Source organism: Hippocampus guttulatus, chromosome 12, assembly GCF_054856545.1.
Source record: "Hippocampus guttulatus isolate MCC_2025c chromosome 12, RoL_Hgut_1.0, whole genome shotgun sequence".
Classification (NCBI taxonomy): Eukaryota; Metazoa; Chordata; class Actinopteri; order Syngnathiformes; family Syngnathidae; genus Hippocampus; species Hippocampus guttulatus.
This window is the reverse complement of record NC_141272.1, coordinates 9942863-9964855: the sequence shown is the minus strand read 5'-3', so window position 1 is coordinate 9964855 and position 21993 is coordinate 9942863. Positions and strand designations below refer to the sequence as shown.

Here is a 21993-nt window from a genome sequence, read left to right as displayed (position 1 = left end):
ACAGTCATGGGACTTGAACGTAAGCACGTCCAATGCAATAGTTCAAAACGCAAGATTTGTCTCCTTTTCAGAGGTGAAGTGTGTCCTGAGAGCACTGCACTTTGGGGAATTTCTAAAATGTACAATGCAAACACTGCGGAACCTCGGTTGATGAATTTAATCAGTTTGAAATGAATCCCTTCAGTGACTCCGTTCGCAAACCCAAATGTTCCCAGTGAAATGAACGGAAGTGTAATTAATCCATTTTGGCCTCACAATGTTCCCAGTGAAATGAACAGAAGTGTAATTAATGCATTTTGGCCTCAGAACAAAGTTATATTTACCTTATTTGTATTGTTGTGTGATTAAAAATTAACGACCGCATGGACAACATGCAGAAATAACGCATTGTTTGCATATTTTGTAATGTCTTTCAAGGGTATGTAATGTCTCAAAGTGCTGCACTCCAAAAGCAAAGTACTTGCGGCACAAAGAGAGCTTCCTGGTACAGTATTTCTGGGAGAATTCCAAGCACATCTCATCACACTTCTTTCTTCTTACTTTTTTCTTTTCTGATTGATATAAAAATGATTTATTAGATACAATCACATAACGGGGTAGGACTAGATAAGTTTTTTACTTCTTCCTACTCCCTTGAACATAATAACTGTGTTGAATGAAGATTGATTTCTTTCTTTTTACTTTTTTTATCTACCTTATTTTCTGTCAAATTATTACTGTATATATGTTTTATGTTCAATAAACAAACAAACAAAACAATGTCAAAGACAATATGTTGTTTATTTCCCATATTGACGCTCCTCGTAACTCCAATTGCTCGCTGAAATACTGTCCCAGAATGTTCTCATTGTACCGTTTGTAATCTGCTTTGCAGTGCAGCACTTTGGGAAGCTTGGCTCACTATAAACATCACAAAATGTGCAAAATAAATATTCTCCAAACCGTTGCAGATCATTACAGCGCTGGGGGAAGGGCGGTGTTAGCAAAGCCAAATTAAAAATAAAGACTGGTGTTGCAAGGAGCTGAAAGCGCTGACATGACTCGATAATTGCAGTTAAAGACTGCAATCTAATGCTAATTAGAAATTGGGCTATTTCTGGCTACCGTTTGTGAGGAAATAACCAATACTTCCTCCTTTCAAAAATCCTCCAGACACAGTTCAGGATTGGTCAGTTCTCATGCAAAGGAAATGTGCCATGCTGCCGACGCGTTTGCTTCTTGAGATCTTGTAGCAGGCTTCACTTTGTCTGATAGGTTCTATTGACGTGATTCCTTGATTCATCAAATGTGGTGCGAGGGTGTTGCCTGTGAAATTTAACTCAGCTTTCCCAGAAGTGTCGTTAGTCACAATTACTTTGTGATTTCACAAGTTGGAGCAATTACTTTTTCACGTAGGCGCAGGTTGTTTGGGATTTTTTTTTGTACCTTCATAAATGAAATTGGCATTTAAAAACTGCATTTTGTATTTCCTTGGGTAGTCTCGGTGTGATACTAAAACTGGTTTGATGAACTGAAACCCTTGTAAGTGATAAATATGCGAAGAACACACAAATCAGCAGGGGAGCAAATACTATTTTACAGCACTGTATACAAACTACTTAGAAAGGTTTGTTTTAATTAATGGCTTCAAAGTTTTCGGTCAGATCAAGTCCTTATTAAGCACAATAGAAATCTCAAAACAACATTTCAAAAAATGTACGGTTGAGAAACGACCATCCAAAAAAGCCAACATCCAAGCCCTGGCAAAAATGATCAAATCATTGCTCCAAGAAGATCGAGAGCATTCATGAAAAGGCGATATCCCCTTAAAAGTTTCCAAGAGTTGAGTTGATTTATTGAGGAGCAACTTACTTGGTAGAGCTTGATGATATGCGGATGGTCCAGCATTTTCATGATCTGAACTTCTCTGTAGATCTTCTCAAGATTGACCGCATCCAGCTGGGTCTTGTCAATGATTTTAATGGCCACCTGTGAAGTGGGCACACAAGTTAATCATGGGGCATCAACAGTCAATATGGCATTTTATTTCCATCTGTGAATTATAGCACTGACGTGTCGCTGAGACGAGGTGGTTTTTTTTTTTTTTTTTACACCTACTGTTCACTTACACCACTTGATGGTTTTATAAATTTTGACTGTTCACTGTTTTCACATTTCATCTGAAGCTTCGTTGGACTAGATATTATTTAATCCTTAAGGAAAATCTTCTATGTAGTTACTTTTTGGCACATTAAGGGTTTTTGTTGTTGCGTTTTGTTTTGTTTTTTCTAGAGAATTGAACATTTCATATCCCAAACTGCAAAATTTGCTGAGTAGAGGCTCAAAGCCCAGTGATTTGATTTTACATTGTGACAAGTGTTAAGGTTACATAATTTGTCTTTCCTCCGGACAGGTCTTACAGTAGCGGAGGCCATTTAGATTAAAAAAAAAAAGAAGATTTCTGCAGCCATGAATATTTTGCAGTGGACTGTGATACTAATCTATTTTTTTTAACCCCACACATTTGAGGTACTCCTCCTTGTCTGTCCTGTCAACCGACTCCATGTTGATTTCAGTGGCACATTAATTGTTTCTCGGATTTTCTTTCTGCCAAGTTTCGGGATCTTAAAAAAAAAAAATCAATATTGGTCGGGGCCTCTTTATCGGCAAAGTTCTAAATGGCTGTGAGGCAAGTTTCATGAGTAAACAACGGTACAGCCCAGTTCCCCTCACAGCGATTCCTTGCGTACAAAGCGAAAAGAAATGCCACTGTTTTGAGAAAACACACAAGTCATTGTGTTACTGTGCACGTGCCCGGACAGCACAAAGACTGTGTTTGTCAAAGGAAAATTATCACAGTGATAACAATACTACCGGTAATTAATTCAAACTAACTTAGTCCATGGCAGACAAGGAGACGAGTATTACACATGTCGCCGCCACACAATGTTTAAATAAAAGGTCAACCATTAAAAACACCACTCCCTCTTTTTTAATGGCATTTCATTGGTGTGCATGTTTGAGGACACAAAACACAAAAGAGAAGTTACAATTTTTAGACTAGAATATCCGCCAGTGTTTCGCCCCACTCAATATAACAATCACAGGTCAACTGTGCTTGTGTTTAGAATATTAATAGTTGAAATGCAGTGTTCCATCCATCCATCCATTTTACGATCCGCTTTATCCTCACAAGGGTCGCGGGGGGGAATGGAGTCTATCCCAGCAGTCTTCGGGCAGTCGGCGGGGGACACCCTGAGCCAGCCAATCGCAGGGCACACAGAGACTCAAACCTAGGGACAATTTTGAGTGTTCAATCAGCCTGCCATGCATGTTTTTGGAATGTGGGAGGAAACCGGAGTACCCGGAAAAAACCCACACAGACCCGGGGAGAACAAGCAAACTCCACACAGGGAAGCCGGAGCTGGAATTGAACCCGGTACCTCTGCACTGTGAGGTCGACGCGCTAACCACTAGACCACCGGGCCGTCCATGCAGTGTTTCATATATTATTTTTATGTAGAAAATTGGGAGTGTGTGATGAACCATCTTTTGATTACTGACTCCATTTGTTTTAACCGAAACGTTCTTTTCTCAATCATGTTGATGACCTCACAATCAAAAACCACATTGTACTGCACGTGTTAGTTCAGTGATTCATTTTGCCATCTCACTATAGCTAAAACAAATGGGTTAAAGCGGTTCTTCTCATTAATACAGCAGTTTTTCAAGGTTTGCCGGGTCAGATGGGTGGTGCAACGGAAATACAACTTCCACAAGAGTAATGTGATGTCAAAGTACTGTCAGATTGCAAAGTGCTTTGCAAGGCGTTATCACTCCAGTGAACAAAGTCAATCGTCTACATCACTAAACAGTAATAATTCGACACATTTATAACTGTTCTGCTTGCTTAGTTTGAAGCTCAAAGAGGACTTTGATACTGACTGCTAGGTTACAGTACTGTAGTGGAGAAATGACCATTTTGGTTTCTTCTTATGACATCCATGAGCAGCACCAGTATCACTGAAGGGTGATAATTGAAGCCCGGCCTTGAAAGAATCAAATCAAAGAACGTTGCACATGTTCACTTGAGGAAAAGGCATTCAACTCACATAAAATGTTAAGTTGGAGAAAATTAAATATCGAGAAAAGGTTGGGAAATGCAATGGTCAGAGGTAAGATGACTTACTCCTGAGGGGACTGACTGGGGGACCACAGACAGCAAATTCATTGCATGCGAATGGACAAAAAGTAGGTTATACACACACACACACACACACACACACACACACACGTGCACGCACGCGCGCGCACACACACACACACACACACACGCACACACACACACACACACACACACACCAGGCCAACCTCTCTTCATTGGCTCTTGCAAACACTGTGGTTCATCGACCCTTTTACAATCCTCAGTTCAGACGAGGTCAGCTGCAGTGGCCTTGTGAGCCAGCCAGTCGCGAGTGACCTGAAGGATTTGGCTACCACGGCAGAAAAGGCTGGGAAATTGGCAGGTGTGTCATTTGTGTGGCATGCATGTACACTGCGATTACTGCTTCATAGTTACAAATTACCTGGCTAGACTATCGCTGTATCCCTTCACTTGAGCAACCAGGTGAACAAGAACAGCCTTACGAAGCGCTGGCCAACAATGTCGGTCATTAAATACACCAAGATTGTCGCCTTAGTAATCGTGGTACGATACAAACAGTGGAAAGGCCCCAGTGATCAAAGATCAAGCTTTTTTTCACAAGTCTCATGGCCTATTTTGTCTTCGGCTAGAAGCTGGATCTGTGTGGTACCATGCACAAAAGGCTCCCTTGCAAGATGACGACATAAACTCAGCTCTCTGTCCCCTCCTTGTGCTGCTTTGTCTGAGAGTGCGCAGTGTTTCTAATGTCAAATCCAGCAATGTCAGTGAACTGCGTGCAGGCGTACGTGCATGCATGCATGCAGAACCCGTCCCAAAAACAGATCGCTCCAGTGTATCCTTCTCTTCAGTACCGAGGCCACAAGAAACCACTAAATCACGTCATTATTTGGCTTACATAACAGGACCACCGACCCATGAAGCTCGCCCCAGATATCGCTGTGTTTACACCCTACACAGGATCTTTGCTTGGTTGCTAGCTGAGCTGTGCGGGTCATAATCACAGAACGTACAGATGCATGGTACATGGTGACAGTTCGTGGGTCATCAATTAAAGATATACAGGTACAGGGCACATGGTGGGTAACTACCCAAAAAAGTAGAACAAGACCAGTAATGGTACATAGTCACACGTAGGGTGTTTGCAGGTCGCATGGGAGAACTGTGTTGCTCATAAGCTATGTGAAACTGCCGGGGTCGTAACCCCTCCACAAGCCTTAGATTAAAATATTGGTGCCTATCATGAGTGGATTGTAACTGTGAGCTGAATAATACAGGGTTGAACTCTGTGGGTGTGTGTGTGTGTGTGTGTGTGTGTGTGTGTGTGTGTGTGTGTGTCAAGGCGGGGAGGATCAGAACCAAAACAAGCGTGGCATTAAATAGCACGACAGTGGTGGTATTTCCTACAGCAAGTACAGGTGCAGGTGGCACTGCAGAGGACAGAAGGTTCAGGTGCTCTACTTGCAAAATATTCTCCTTTCATGGATAGTAGCACAACTTTAATTCAGGCATGGTGGCACTCGTGAATGAGGAAATGACAGGAAGGCAATGTTTCGCACTTCTGTAGCTGCCTTGTTAAGAGAAACTGGTTGCTCTCTAAAAAGTCATGCGCATGCCACAGCCGATGCTGCTGTTGAGGTCACCACACATCCAAGTGTTGCATCTGAGCACAGTTGTGATGATATCCTGCTTTTCTGGGTTCTGTGTACAATTCAAACATAGATAAAACCAGATGTATTATGGCATTGTGAGCATGACCAGTGAGTTTGAAAAAAAAAAACAATCACTGATCCGTTCACAGGATGGAGCAGTATGTCTATTCAAATAACTCGTTTATTTACCATACAGGCTTGCGTACTGTTTACTGAGCATCAACAAACAGATTTAAGCATCTTTGCCATGCCCCAAGGAAGGAAAGGAGAAAAAAAAGGAATGCTATTTGAATATAAAATATTTGCTGAGAAACGAACATTACTCGAATTTTTAATAACCGTGTAACTGCTTTTGATGAGCATACCTGCTTTTGATGAGCATACCCTTCGGTATGCTCATCAAAATCACGAGGTCATTTGTACATGGTTTTACAGTTTAGAGTAGGGGTGTCATTTTTATATGACTGCGAAACCATATAAACATTTAAGCGCCCCATCATATCATTTACATATAAACAACAAATTGATCTGTGACTAGTTTTGAAATCAGAAGTCTTGGATAATACTTCATTTTACTATTCACTAATATATTTTACGAACTGTACAAAAATGGAATTGAAAAGAAAAACCGATCGCAATATCTACCCATTTATCTATTTTTTGAACAAAATCTCAAAGTCATTATTCATGACAGATGACAATTTGGAATTTGATACGGAGTTCAGCAAGAAAAATGGAAGATGACACACAATTTACTTTCATGGGCACAAAAAAAAAGATGTGACAAGGTGCCGGGGCCTTGAGTGTGATGACGGTGGTCTAGAACAAGTTATGTGATGAAGGAGTTGTTTTTTCATTTATATTCTATTTTCATTGACATATTGAACGTTTTGCATGTGCCCCTGAAAGTGCTGTTCATTATGTCATGATACGGTAATTGAGGAATCCTATCATGTGTCATGAATATTACGAGCATTTTGTCTCGTCAATGGGAGCTGAAGGAATCGATAGTTAACATTTGTGTTTTGTAATTCTCATCATATTATCTTGAGTTTCACGTACTCAAGCTTGACATGTCCACTCTGCCGTCGAGAAATGTCAATTGCTTCAAAAAAATCGTAAATAAACGAAACATTTATATTTTAAAAAGTACCCGGACATCTCGATAATAATGTTGCCAATTGAATGTCAACCACGCAGCCAAGCATGTTTACACTTTGTTTCCCAGCAGCGCTCGCCTCATTGCTCTTACCGGCAGTTGAGCGTGCCAAGCGGGGTTAAGCGTGCACGCTGTCAGCTTTCCACCAACCGGGGGTCGAACAAACATACACTTCACCGAATCTACTTTCTGTTTCTGTGTCCACAATGTCGCCGCCACATGCACTGCCGAATGGCAGTGGCTAAAAGTTATGGAACTCGGGTCTCCAAGTCATCAGTAGCCCAAGTTAGCTTCCAAGCTAACGACTTCGCACTTTTTACTCACCTCCGTCTTGGTTATGCGATGTCGGGCCAGTTTGACGACGGCGAAGTTGCCCTTTCCTAAAGTGCGCTCGATGTCGTAGAAGCCCACACGGACTGGACCCCGGAGCAGCGGTTTCTGGACGCTGTCAGCCATGACCATGCTGTTCTCGACGGGACTGTCTCGGCGGCGGACGACGAGGAGGTAACAAAAACCACACAAGCAGGGACACACGCTTCTTGGACTGGGAGGGGGGGGTCTCACGCGGGCTTCCTTGACCTGATCAAAAAGCCAAACTAACCACCAGTCGCCACCGCCGCCTCCATTCGAAGTGTGTCCATTAAAAAATAGACTTTACTGGATTGTCGGTGTCTTCTTTCAAAGCGGCGGCGACACGAGGAGGTCCATTTTCTTTCTCTGTCTCTCTTTTTTGGGGGGCGTGGGTGGATTGGGGGCAAACCTTGTATGTCACCTTCCTGCGGCCACAATAGTCCTCTAATGTTTCAGCTCTCGGTCCCCTCTATCAGGCAGCGCACACGAGTTGCCTCGCAAAGAGGCATCATGTTCTCCGCCTGACGTGCATTGACGTCAAAGCCATGGGGGTATTTGTACAGGGGGCGGGGCAACAGCGCCGCTCCACACTTCGGTGCCAATTGGTTGCCACGACAACCAGACCCGACCCACCTCTTACGTCAACCGGTAAAATTTCGTGTGTGCGTGTGTGCGTGTGGTGGGGGCGGGGGGCATCACACGCAAAAGGTAACTTTTCTTTTGTGCAGCCTTGGTCCATGCCGGTGTTTCGTAAGCTTTTGCTAGGCGCCAAAGGGTTAATGATCATGTTCAGACTTCAGCGAGACCTTCGTCTGCCTTGTTATCACGTGCATGAAAAAGTTCTGTGCAACATGTACTGTACAAACATTATGTGCATTGTGTGGTCTTTGAATTTTCTAACTTCTGATGTACGTGTAGTTCTAATGCATTCCAGATAATTCTGATGCACAGCAAACTATTCTCCCAAAATATGCAACTTTATATATATATATATATCATGGACTACACAAATCCACATGAGAAACGAAATGATTTGTCAGCCCAAACAGTCCTGGTCAGCTACATTACAGCGTCACTTGCAGGCAAAACATTGCAATTGCAACAATGTCTCCTGTTTTTCGATACCCCTGATCCTCATTTATTCAATCTTTGTTTATCCGGGTAAAGCAGTTGAGAACGGATTATTATTAAAGAGTCAGCAGGCAACAAAGTAAAACAAAATCAAAAATAAAAGCAAATACAAACTGTACAGTGGGATGTAGCTACATCATAGAACATGGTGAACAGGCTCAAAACAGGTGCAGTGGTCACACATTATTTCTGTCACTACCTGCAAGTGTTGTTTCCATTTTCAAATGATGACTTCTGCAACATTCTAAGAAAATAACAATGGCCCGTTTCTGGTGATCTATTATTTTTGATAAACAGGTCTTTAAGCTCCTCATTTGGTCCATGGGAGCTACCCGTCGGTGGCCCCTGCTTAAGGTGAGAGGTAAATCATGCTTGGAGGACCAACTTGTCTTTCATTCATTCATTCACGATAGCGCACATTCTCATCAGGGTTTGGGTGCACCAGAGCCTATCCCAGCTGACTTTGGGTTCTTCTAGAGTCAGATATCAAAATATGTAGCCAAAATGTGAGAGTCGGCTGTATTTAAATTCTGACCTTCATTGAAACATATTTGAAAAGAAAAAACATTTGGGCTGGGGTCCAGCATGCACTTTTGAGTTGCTTTTCTGGCCGTAACAGTGACGAAATATATCACACACATTCATGTGTGATAAATCACGTATATTGACAATTTAATCGCCAACAAGCAATGTGAGGGTTGGCGCCAACTGCTTGTGTTGGCAATTCATATGTGTGTCACAGCTGGAAGCACTCAGTGACTTCTTGTGTCGCGGCTGGATGCACTCCGTGTCTTTTTGCCCATTTTATTTAACCCTTTCAAGTTAGGACGGCCCACATAGTAAATTTACACATTCACATTTTTTGTCATGATGAAATTATGTAGAATTATTTGACTGAAAAAGAAAAATGATGTAATGCCTGGATCATAGAACTAAAGTGGAACATCAGTGAATGTGTGTGTGTTTTTTTTTGCAGAGAATGGCTAGCCGGAGGCGGTACTGCCTCACTTGCCTACCCTGACCGCACATCCCTGATTCACGCTTATGGACAATGTCGACTTCAGTGAACATTACATGACTGTTTAAGAAGGCAACTGGTGAAAAAAAAAATCACACTGTATTAAGGAGTTTAGCAGTTACTTGCAGTTGGCTCATGAGCAGGGTGTGCCCCGCGACTCATCTCACCCAAAGGCAGCTGGGATAGGTCACCTGCGACTATATGAGGGAGGATGAGCACAATAGAAAATTGATGTTTAGTTTATATGGTTGAACAAATGTTTATTATTAAGAGATGTTATTGTTGGTAATAAAAATAGGAAAGAAAACTGTAACCAACCTTCATGTCATGTCTGTATAGCACACTCTCCTACACCAGCAGTTGTCTCCCACTGAGCCGGTGGCCTGTAGACAAGCAGATTTGTGCTCCGAAGGCTCCTGCTGTCACGCACGGACTTCCTGAATGTAAGAGTTCCAGATGTGCTTTTGGCATTTCCTGTCCACCGTTCTCCAAGAACATACTCAGCTTCTCCTTGACTGGGTTTGTTGCAGCTTTCCATGACACACGCACACCCAAACAGCACTCATCCAGTCACGTACATCAGAGTTCATTGCACACGTTTATGTGGCAGTCGCACTGGTGAGTGAACCCATGACACGTTTAAAACTTCCTTAAGTCTGTTCAGTGTCACGCAAGTTTATCGTACTGTCAAATAGAATTCGGGAAAGACCACATCTTAGAGCTTTGCAGCGGTCACTTATGGTCTCTCATCAGTGTTTATACATGTCCTGTCCTGTTCCTTGACATCGAGAGTTCAAACAGGAAGCCTTACACTGAGCTGACGTCACTGTTCAGGTTAAGAGGAAGAAGGCCAGATTCGTCTTGCTGATTTGTTTTATTAGATGAATACAACCTTCTATGAAAACATGCTGAACCAAATATAGAATAAGTGCATTTGCAGGCAAGCTGACAAGGCGGAATATTTGGGTTAATCACTGCCACTTTGAAATCAGAACTGTAGTTACATAACTCTGCAGAAATGATGGATAAAAGGGGACAATGTAAACCACTGGAAGCAAAATGAATAAAATAAAAACAGCTGTTATTGCATAACCTGCCTCGCTCATTCCAGACATTATTGCTCCTTGGATCGGGTTGATGCATGCAGACGGTGTTGGAGGGATTCATTTGGATTTCACAGTGGTATCTTGACTCACGGGTAGACCTACTTTTGAGTTTTTTGAGATACACGACGTTGCTTGGACAATTTTTCTTTTTTGACATGACTCAAGTTACAAGTGATTGTCAAGCTCCCCGCAGAAAAAGAAGGAGCAATTAAGCGGGAACCTTTTGAGAGGAACCTCACTTCACTAACAAATTGGTTCACAAGCAGCTTTTCCATCCATACATCCATTTTCCAATCCGCTTTATCCTGACAAGGGTCGGGAGGCAGCTGGAGCCTATCCCAGCTGTCTTCGGGCAGTCGGCGGGGGACACCCTTAACCGGTTCCCAGCCAATCGCAGGGCACACAGAGATGAACAACCATCTATGCTCACACGCACAACCAGGGACAATTTTGAGTGTTCCATCAACCTGCCATGCATGTTTTTGGAATGTGGGAGGAAACCGGAGTGCCTGGAGAAAACTCACGCAGGGATGTGGAGAACATGCAAACTCCACAGAAGGAGGCCCAAGCCGGAATCGAACACAAGCAGTTTTTGGGGATCATTTTTGCTCGGGTTGCGAACTGTACTTCCTGACATCCATGCGGAATACTGTGGTGTCACACAGTGTAAACATCTGTGCTCTGTATATTCGCCCCCATTATGGCTCCCAGGAAAGTGAACCGTGCAAGTGATTGTGCTATGAAGAAACTCTGGAAAATGTGCGCAGCATCCGCTGATCTCTCGATGGTTAGGGGGCCCTCCTCAGTCCTCAATGCAGGAGCTCACGCACAGGGAAGAGAGAGTGAGCTCGAGGAGAGTTACAAGGCTATCTCAAGGCTACCGCATTTCAAGACATAACATTAATGGTCTTGTGGCTGTGTGACTTTCAGCTTAATTATACTTCATAAAAGTAGTTCATTTTTTAAAAACGTTTTTTTTGTTGCTGTGTTTGTTTTTATATTTTACAATACTAGTTTCTGTTAGAAACGTAATGAAAATTGCCGTGTTTTTTTTGGGGGGGGGGCGTGGGAGACTGAAACAGCTACTGTATATGGCATTTCTATTCATTTCGAAAGGCAATGTTGATTTGAGATATGAGTGATTTGAGTTACAAGCGGTGCCATGGAGCGAATTGAACTTGTAATGCACCACTGTATTTTAATCAAATGTATGGCAGCCACAGAGTTGAGGGTCACAGAAGACAGAGGCTTATCCTATCACCTGATTCTAATTCTATCAAACTGTCCTTAGACAAAACACTGCCAAGGAGACCTTAAACCGGCTTTTGTGGACCATAGCAGATATAATACTTTTTCAATGGGCGTAGTTAGCATGGTAGCATCACAAGTATGAAACGCAATTATCCCCAAAAAAATTACATGTTTAACAATTGTTTCCTCATTAGTCATAATACATTTGAATTAATACATTGTAGGAACAGAAGTATTGGCTGTTAGACCAACAGGAATTGTGACCTGAAGAAAATATGGTTACCTGTCATGGATTCCGTGAAGCAAACATTTTACACTGGCGGGATCGTATGTTTCGCAGTGTGACAGTGTCTTGCTTCAGTTCTGTCTCTGGTGCTGCCTCCAATTCGGAAAGGTGCTGGCATTTACAGGCTGTGTGAAATAGGAGTGTGTTCATTTATCCAGAAAAATTGGTTTGCGAGGTCACTGATGATGGTTGGCCTGGTTCACAATCCGTTTCACCCAAGAGGTGGTTGATAACACCTCAAGTTCTGCTGGAATGGAGTGATTTTGGACCTTGCTTTTTGCATTACAGTTATGGTGGTCTGGGAAAAAATAAGCCTCCTCAATATAGTTCCACAAATTTGGAAGCACATGTTTGTCTTGAATGTCTTGGTATGAGGACAAATTAACATTCAAGATTAACTAAAGGATCAAGCACATGCCCCGATTGATGAATTGATCCATAGGTGTATTCCAACATTCTGTCCATCATATGCGATATTATATCTTAAGTATGACATGAGTCATAGAGTTCCAAGTCCTGTTAGTTCCACTGTAGGACCTTGGATGCAGATGCACGAAGTGGATATACTTTCCAGTCACAGCCACATGTTCAGGTAACCTGCACCAGTCATGTGGCATAAAAGACAAAAGGAGGAAAAAGAACACCGCGTCCCTTAGCGTGGCCGGGTAATATTCCTTAGCTGGAAGCAGGCAGGCCGCCTACGATTGGAGCATCCTACCCATAGATCTCATTTTCAACCCAACCAGGCTGAGGGCGACAGTGTCGACTCTGAGGTCCGCTGGTCTCGTAGATGTCATTAGTCACAAAGCCACTCTCCCTGTCCGCTAATAATACATTCTCGTAATCATTCCACTGGGGTTCCTTTGTAGGAGCACAGGGGTATTTCGTTTTGAAGTCTGCTGGCAGGGTGTTGTCCGGAACGAGGTGAGAAAGTTTGGTGATGTCACTAAAGGCATAGGGTCCTTGAATAGGGCAAGATGACGCTTCGGTGGGCATCCACGGATTTGGTTGGCCAGTGGAGCTTTTGCTCTCTGACTTTCTCCTGAAGGTAGAAAAAAAAGGCTACTTAACTATTATCATTATAGGAAGAAATATGGTAGAAAAAAAAGTGCATTCAGATCCCATTGGATTGTAAATAAGAGCCTTGAATTCAGTAGAGTAATTAACTAAACTTCAGTAATAGTCATCATTCCAATAGAGCAGAGAGAAGGTATTCCTCTGAGTATCATGATTTGTTCTGTTTGTAAGTAAAGTATGTGATGCTGCTTTGCAGGTTTACAATTACCGTAACATATATGCTAATTTATGTCAGCCTATCTATAATGTTTCATGTTAGCAAAAGACTTGAATTATATAACATTATATGGTTTTGATTGACCACGGTTGACTATGGTTGAGTTTGGCCTCTTTCTTGATTTTAGATCAGGCAGGAAACTACCAAACACCCAGAGCAGGACCACTAGGCTGAGGCACAGCTACTTCCTGGAAGCCATTAGACTTTTAAACTGCTAAACAGTCTGCTTTGTAGCCCTGACATCAGGCCAAACTTGAGACCTCTGTTATTGTATTTCATGCCACATCATGTGGAAATATGTGTTGGTATGACACCAACACTGCTTGAATCTTTGAATTTTCACATATCACAAGTGGATCTGAAACGTATCCCTCTCAATAACTGGGGGTTCACTTTCCCGGATTTTGACAAAAAAAGAACTCAAAGTGAGTATTGCTGTGTAGGTACCATGAAGTGGAAAAGGGGAAGTATTTTTTGTGACGTTAATCAACTATGTTGTATTTTCGTTCATACCGCTTAGCTTGTTTGTAACAGAAGAAGCCAGAAACTGCAAGCAACAGCAGCAGTAGAGCAGGAATGGTTGCGTACAGGATGTAGGGAAGAAACAGGGGGTTGTCGGAGAAAGACACTGAAAAAAGGAGAGCAAAAACAGCTTTTATCATCTTATTCAAAACTATAAACAGCAGAGCATTGAGTAAGAGAGTAAAAGTGTTCTTCCAACCTGATGACTCAGGCATTCCGACTTTAATCGTCTTGCTACTTGATGTTGTGAAGAATATATTTGGCATCACAGTTGGAACTGTGGGGGGAGGGGGGGGGGGAGAAATGACTTCACGTTTGTGGGGGAGAAAAACCAAGTATTCATCCAGTTAAGAGTGGTTGCACTTCCTTGTTCATGGAGAGAGGCGTCACAAGTTGTAAAATGAGCACAAGATGCAGTATTGTGTACTTAAGGACAGACTGTATGTTTGTCTGAATGCATTGTCAATCCCTGACGTCTGAGACTTCACGTGGTTCATTTTGTACCTGCATGTGCCGCGTTCTGTCTCCCTGCCTCGGTAAATACCGCCGTCTTCATTGAAAATACAAAAGGAGTGATTGGGTTCAGTCCAGTCAGTACTTGCACACCATGCAATTATGGAATCAACATGGATTGTAACTTTACAACACAATAAGATACTCACAGAGTTAGACATACTGCACATTAAGAGTGGACATGCTGATTTAGTCCCAATAATAATGGCAGACGAAACAAATCATCAAAATGACTCAAACCATTTTCTGCACACGTTCATTAGTTGCACGTGCGCGCGCTAAAACACTCCATTTGAGGAACCTTTACAATGTTGATGATGAGTTTAGATTAATTAGAGGTTTTAATTAAATAATTGGTTTATTTGTATACATCTTTATTTATATAGCACCTTTCCACCAGCTACAGCTGTAACAAAGTGCCTTACAGAACATTTAATATCAAATAAAATAATACAGTTAGATATGTTGTAGGAGTGCACTGTATCATGCTGGATAGAGGCTTCCTAATATTTTGCTCCTGTCAAATTGTAACTGAGGCGACACGGCGTCGACTGGTTAGCACGTCCGCCTCAAGAGTGCAGAATTTTCAGGGTTTCATTCCGGCTGCAGCCTTCCCATGTGAAGTTTGCATGTTCTCCCAATGCATGGGTGGGTTTTCTCCGGGTACTCTGGTTTCCTCCCACTTTCCCAAAAACATGCATGGCAGGCTAATGGAACACTCTAAATCAGGGTTAGGGAACTCCGCTTCCTCGAGTGCCATATCCTGCTTGTTTTAGATCCCTCCCTACTCCAAAGCATGTGATTCAATTGTTGGCTCTCGAGGAACCAGAGTTGCCTAATCCTGCTCTAAATTGTCCCCAGGTGTGGTTGTGAGCATGAATGGTTGTTCGTTTATGTGCGCCGTGCGATTGGCTGGCAATCAGTTCAGGGTGTGTATCCTTGCCTACTGCCCAAAGACAGCTGGGATAGGCTCCAGCACGCCCGCAACCCTCGTGAGGAAAAGCGGATTAGAAAATGGATGGATGAAATTGTAACAGAAAATGAAATTGTAACAGAAGTTCATCCAAAGATTAGAAATGTCTTCGCACACGGCAGTGCACTTATACCGATTGCTCTAATTTTCTACTGCAAGGTCCTGAGGGAGATAGGAATTTGGATCTGATCTAGTATCGGTGATTCTCCAACTCACCTTTGGGATATTTGCAAACATAGTTGTTCTTGGTGTTGCAGTTGTCATCATTCCACTGGAAGAGGAAATGTCCTTCCTCATCAGGTGGTGCAGAGGGCTGGTAGTAGAGAACCACACACATTTCCCCACCACAGGAAGGCTCGTCCCAGTGCCAGTTCCTGAAAGGCACAAGGATCAAATACTCAACCTAGTTTCAACTGTATTATATTTAATCCATTCCTTTCTTTCACACTTGACTTCATTCGGGTCGCAGGGGAGCTGGAACCTTTTGCAACTGACTTTGGACAGAAAGCAGGGTACACCCTGGACTGCTTGTTGTCAATCGCAGGGCACTTTTTGAGAAACAACCATTCACATGGGGGCGCCATGGCTCTGTGGTAATTGGTGGTTCAGTAAGATGTTTTCACTCTCTCATCATTCTATTCAACGGTGAAACCAAAATTAATCCCCATCAGAGATTTGAATGAAGCCAGTGCTTCTTCAAATCATCAGCTAGTGCTAGTGGGTTTACATTTTATAGCCTCTTTGAGTTGTACTTTGAAGCCAGATACAGTTACAACTGTGAGTGGGTCAACTCAAATCAGGCATGCACACACGTCTACAACGTGAATATCAAGCAAATTGCAAAACAGAAAATGCGCGGTCCATAAGGGAGTGTGGACCTGCGCAGAGCGTTGTGAATGCTCCTCGCTTTTACAGAGTACGGTCCCATCCTTAATAACTTCCATGTGGCAAGTAACAAAACTAAGTTCGACAGCACTGATTTAGAGGCGGTGGTGAACCTAACATGCATGTTTTGGGAACATAGAAAGAAGCCAAAGTAACCACAGAAAAGTCAGGCGAGCCCGAGAAGAGATTTAAACCCGGGACCTCTCAACAGTGAAGCAGATGTGCTCAGCACTACGAAACCATGCTGCCCATTGTCCTCTTTTGTTATTTCACTTTTGCTCTTTCAAACTGCTGCAACTAACTGGATTTACTCCCAAGAATGACACATTTCAACCAATAGTGTGTTATGTTTTTTTTAAAAAAATTTTATGACACGGGCTATTGTCCAAAGATTTTCCCTAATAATGTCTGCGGTTATCAGTCTTGAAACAGCAGTGGAAACAACAACATAGTACATGAAAGGACCGTTTTTAGGTCGCATCTATGAAAAGAACGACAAACCTGAACTTTGCTTTGCTCCCATCCAGCCAGTAGTACTGCGAGGGGCATCCCGGGTTTGCGTTGCCTGTCCTAAAACGCTGTGGGCTGCGGCGAAGGCCAATCCAGAAATCTCCATCGGCGGCGTGGAGCTGCTGTATGAATCTTTCGATCAGTCGCTGCTCACTTTCTGTTTCGATGCTGAGGAGTTCTCCTCCATCCACCCTGCAGGCCTGCCTGGCATCTTGGAAAGTCAGCCTCCGCCTGCTGTCTTGGATGTAGGAGACCTTATAGCATGGGCGCTCTGTCCCTCGCCGGCAGATCCTTTGGCCTGGACAGGAACATCATGAGGGACAGAACAAGAGACTCGTGACTGACTCGTGTGTTAAGGCTTCTTGTGGCATTCACGTGGTTGCATAATTTGAAACCAAATGGGGTTGTCCTGCACTGAGAATGCCTTTACAGTGTTCCCTCACTACTTAATGGATCAGTTATTGCGGCGTCACTCTATATGTAGCGAGGTTTTCATTTGAGATCATAACTTTACCGAATGTGGGTTTACTTTCCTATTTCGCTTTTTTTCCCTTGCAATTTTTCTTCCTTCTAAGTCAAAATTTCAATTGAAGGGGAATTTGGTTTACAAAAACCGAGACCATTTGATGTCATCATTCTCAAAATTCCTGTTTGCTCTTTGTGGGTTCGTTCGGAAACCCTCCGAATGCACTGCTTCACTCAGAGCATTCAGAAACACACAATGTTGTTCAAATGTGCCGTTCGTTATTCAGAGGCACCCCAAAAAACGGAGTACCAGAGCCCAGTGTTTCAAGCAATATAAGCAGAGTAAACATTTGCAAAATACAACTTTTTATGTGACAAGGAATGTTTACTGTTGTTTACTATCATAAAATTAGGGATTCCCAAATATGAGGTCACCTATACATCTCAAGGTTGCATCTGGTCATGATCCAAAAACCCATTTGCCGCCTCAGGCTTCATCTTGGAGTTTATCATGGCAGTTCCCAGAAACCATGACGAAATATGCACAAGAGATGATCGATATCAGATCTTCACCAATGTGATTGAACATGTATGACCGACGTGCCATGTCATCATTATTACTTCTTTTGCTCTCATATTTTCCCCTTGTCTACTTTTATGCATGGCATTGGGTAAATAGCAGAGTATAACCCTTAAAAAAGTTGTTTTCCCCTAAACAATACCATGAACATTGTTGCCTTCCAATGTGCATATTGATCACAAACATCAATGCCGTTTTAAATTACCACCGATTATTCATTTGATGATTGCTCTGTCCAAGAAGCTTCTTTCTTGGACACTTTGAGTGCAAGAAAACATGACATGAAAAAGAGAAAGTCTCATTCAAGAAAGCGATCCAGTAATTAAAAGTGAACTCTTTTTACTTTTTACTTACTTTTAATTACTTATGCAATTATGCTTTTCATTTAAAAAAACAGAAAACACAAACACAGCATTTATTGTGACAAGATTTACACTACTATGTTTGTTTTTAAAAAAAATGTTAATTTACAGTGATATTGTTGGGCAATATTTTAATTTGCATATTTCAATGTAATATTTCCTTCTTATCTGACATTCATGTGCTGAAATCAAACAGATTTTACTCACCAGTTACTAAGTATTTGAGTATTTTTTTTCAGTCAATACTTAACATAATTCTTTGGTGGACTACTTTTGAGTAATAACTTAAAGTAACAATCACGCTTAACTGCGTGTATAATTTTGAGCAACTCTAATCACCTCTGATGACGATTTGAAACACTGACTTTGGTGCAACTTTAGAAGTGAATATTTATTGGAAACTGTGGTTGATTTCTCGAATTTTGAAACTTTAGGATACAACTATATTCCAGTAATAGTCCGAGAGAAATAGAGTTGATGCACCCCATCTTTCCTAAGATTTGGATATTTTGTCCAACGATAATGACTTTAGTGTGAAAGATAGACAGCTGTCTGTGCAACTTTTATATTGATTTTGGCTGAAGAGTCCATGCCTTTGCGACAATTATCGATTTCATCTGTGATTTTGGCTTGACAGCTCGGGCCCAAATATTTCACTTGTATTAAAACTAGTACAAAAGCAATTGCACGAGTGACTTGGAGTATTTCCTGCTACTGGCGTCAGCGCTGAAGCTGTTTAGTCGAACTCAAGATGGGACCTCCTGACTGAGCCGCTGAGACGAAAACAACATGTGGCTGTTGATATTTTCCACATCACGCGCCGCCTGCTAATAATTACGAGGCCGACTGGCTTTTCTCCTCTCGGGTCCTCTTACAAATATGTTAAATCTCAGCAGACACATCGAACGCCTCTTCTGTACAAAGCCGTATGCAACTTTGAAAATAACTAAGAAACTCGGGAGTAAAGCAAGTGAAAAGTGTTGGCGTCTTACCATTGATTTTAGAAGCGCACCCGTAGTGGAAGAGGAAGGCGATCAGGGCACCGAACAGCCTCATAAAATCCATCTCGACATGTTCACGTCGGTGTGCTGCGGCGCTGTTCTTGCGAAAACAACCGAAGACGTTGAATAGCGCCGTTCTTTTGGATAAAAAATACCCCGTGACGCACGCACACGCGCAAGGGCGAACCAAGACTGGCAATGAGACGTGATGGAAGGGATGGAAAAGTGGTGTCGTGCACATGGCGTCTGACTGAGGGAGGGGGGAATGAGACCACCACGTTTTTCCCCCCTTCTATTTAAAAAGACAAAGCACGAAAAAATATAATTTCACTTTTCATATGACGTTGTGATCATCTCAACACGCATCCCTGTTGTAGTTCATCGTTAAAACATTAAACACGTATATTCCCAAATGTAAATGTAAAAAAAAAAATAGCAAACATATTCATCCCTATTTAACATAAATAGGTAATTATTTTTTAAGTCCGCAAACGGTCTGCGAGAAGCTGCAAAACAACAGCGAGTCACAAAGAGCAACATATACAGTACTGTACTCCATGTATATGTAAAAAAACAAAAAACAAAAAAAATTATATATATATATACAGTAATTTCTTTGGGGGGGAAAAATCCGCGATGCACTGAACCCGCGATAAACGAACCGCGAAGTAGCGAGGGCTCACTGTATAGCCTTTAAAACTGAAACGGAAAAAAAGAAAACTTTTTGAGAGGGAAAACAACTGAAATAAGTTAATTGCACAAATTCCTCCTATAGCTAGGGATGTGGTTGTATTCAGAATTAATCAAGCACATTCAACCTCTCGTTAAACGCAAGTCATCAGACACCTGCCACCATTTTGGGACACTCATTAACACTTCAGCTATTAAGTAGACTTTTCCTGACAGTTTTATGTTTTCCCTACACTTTAGAACTGTGAGGCACAAATCCTAAACAAGTGTGCAATGTACTGCCATGAAAGTTAAAATAGGCTACATGAAAACAACAATAGCAATTGAGTCCAATGGGCGGGAAAGATCAGGCATGACACCAGTGGGGTTTTTTTTCTCCTGGGGTGTGGGCCGAGAAAATAATTGACTTTCATCACTCCACTCTCTTTACTCAGAGGTTTCAACAGTTAAGCCTAATACAAGTGAACACAGGGCAGCGGAAACATCTTCAACCTAAAGCACAGGTGTCTGACTATGGTCCGCAAAGGCCACCATCCTGCATGTTTTGGACGTTTCCCTCGTCCAACACACCGGATGGAAAAACATTTTAAATCTATATCACCTGAAAATAACCGCTCTTCTTTTAGTATAAAGGTGTCTCGGTCATTGCTGTACTTTCGTATCATTTCCTTTTATAGGAATCAGTAGGTCATACAAAGTGAACTATAAGCACGTGGATTCATACGTACAGTAGTTAGAAATTAATATACTAACAGTTCACTTGAATAAACCTTCATCTGTTTGGGTGCTAATACGTACTCAGATCCTTCACCCCAACACAGACCAGAATGAGTGAATGCCGTCTTGGGAGAAATAAAGCACACGGAGAAAACAGAGGCAATCTGGACCTGAAAAGCAGCAATGAAGTGTGTTAAGAGTGCAAGTGAGAGCTGATATGCTGTCAAATGCATGATTCAGCTCACATCTGGTCAACCCCGTCCACAACAGCAAAAACCTGCAATCAAAATAGAAATTGTGATGAGAGAATGGCTGAAGTGTACTGTACTGCATTGGACAGGAAGGAATCCAGAGGAAATGGAGGAAATCTTTTTTTTTTAACTTCATACTTCCTGTTCCTTGCTTTTCTTTGGTCTACAGGCAGTGTGACTTAATTTCCAGAATAAGATCGAGCCCGTGAGTATTGAGGATTATGGAACAGAGGTTAAACTGTGATTCATCAAAAATAAATCTGACTTTCCCTTTGAATAAAAGTTGACACTCATATGGATGAAAAGAAAATTTAACACAGATGTCCATATAAACTGGCATTTATCTTACAATACTACACATTATGTTTTAGATGTTCAGTAATCTGATTAAGATACATTCAACTCTGTTTCAGCACTCTATCCATGTTGAAGCAGCAACTTTTAAACACTCATTGGCTACAGAGAGACAACACAAGAGCTGTTGTTGATTATAGTGATTGCTTGCACTGGTGCAAAAGTGCACATCATGCCATCGTGTTGTTACAAATACTTTGATTTGAAGCGGGACACACACCCTCCAACTTTTAAATGTGAAGTAATCGCACATCCATCAATCTATCATCTGAACCGTTTATCCTTTGGAAGGTCGTGGGCATGTTGGAACCTATCCCAGATGTAGCCATTTGTATTTCAAGCCAATTTCAAAGTAAAATTCTATTAAACTCAGCAACGGGAGAAAACGCACAAAAATCTGCGTTCCCTCGCAAAGTTTTGCATTCCCTTGCAAAATTTTGCATTCCCTCGCCAAACTTGTCTAGGGAACGCAACATTGTTTTTTTCCTGCCATGTCCCCTAATGGGTTCAGGAAAAACTCGTACTTTGTAGGTTGGGTTTGAAATATATATTTTGTAGGACCAGTTTTTGGAATTTTTCTGACATAACTCGTACAGTAGGCCGACTGAGGGTATGCAGTATAATGTCCTCAGGAAAGCAGCACATTACATGTCAATTTTCGAACGGCGCACAATGAACTGGTTGGCACATGATTGTGCACATGGGTGGGATTCACGGTGAAAAAAGAAAAGGATACCAAATAACGGGCGATTTTGTGGGACAGTACATACAGTAGGTGCCT

At 42.1% G+C, this 21993-nt stretch overlaps 2 protein-coding genes across 3 annotated transcripts in view; both read right to left on the bottom strand.

The window, feature by feature from the left end:
* sik2b (salt-inducible kinase 2b) overlaps positions 1-7417 on the bottom strand; it is a 48718-nt gene extending 41301 nt beyond the window's left edge. The window contains exons 1-2 of the mRNA XM_086124888.1: positions 7277-7417; positions 1852-1968 (exon numbers count right to left, since the gene is read on the bottom strand). Of these exons, the coding sequence (XP_085981014.1) occupies positions 1852-1968; positions 7277-7414 (255 nt within the window). The 5' untranslated portion in view covers positions 7415-7417. The remainder of the gene's footprint in view (positions 1-1851; positions 1969-7276) is intronic.
* Positions 7418-10307: 2890 nt separating this feature from the next.
* Positions 10308-19396, bottom strand: laynb (layilin b). 2 transcript variants are annotated; one of them, XM_086124891.1, is made up of 7 exons: positions 19192-19396; positions 16784-17090; positions 15616-15771; positions 14416-14468; positions 14111-14188; positions 13903-14017; positions 10308-13137 (listed from the first exon to the last, which is right to left on the bottom strand). In XM_086124891.1, the coding sequence occupies exons 1-7, from the start codon at positions 19262-19264 to the stop codon at positions 12810-12812; spliced, it is 1110 nt and encodes a 369-aa protein (XP_085981017.1). In that variant the 5' UTR covers positions 19265-19396; the 3' UTR covers positions 10308-12809. The 2 variants fall into 2 exon arrangements, with proteins under 2 accessions (XP_085981017.1, XP_085981016.1); XM_086124890.1 differs by lacking the exon at positions 14416-14468 and having other exon boundaries at positions 15614-15771.
* Positions 19397-21993: the final 2597 nt, after the last annotated feature.

Coding starts and splice junctions, on each gene's coding strand:
- laynb (XM_086124891.1), bottom strand. CDS start 19,264: ATGGATTTTATGAGGCTGTTCGGTGCCCTGATCGCCTTCCTCTTCCAC. Junction 15,772..16,783: donor GGGAGCAAAGCAAAGTTCAG/GTTTGTCGTTCT, acceptor TGTGCCTTTCAG/GAACTGGCACTGGGACGAGC. Junction 14,018..14,110: donor CGGAATGCCTGAGTCATCAG/GTTGGAAGAACA, acceptor TCCTTTTTTCAG/TGTCTTTCTCCGACAACCCC.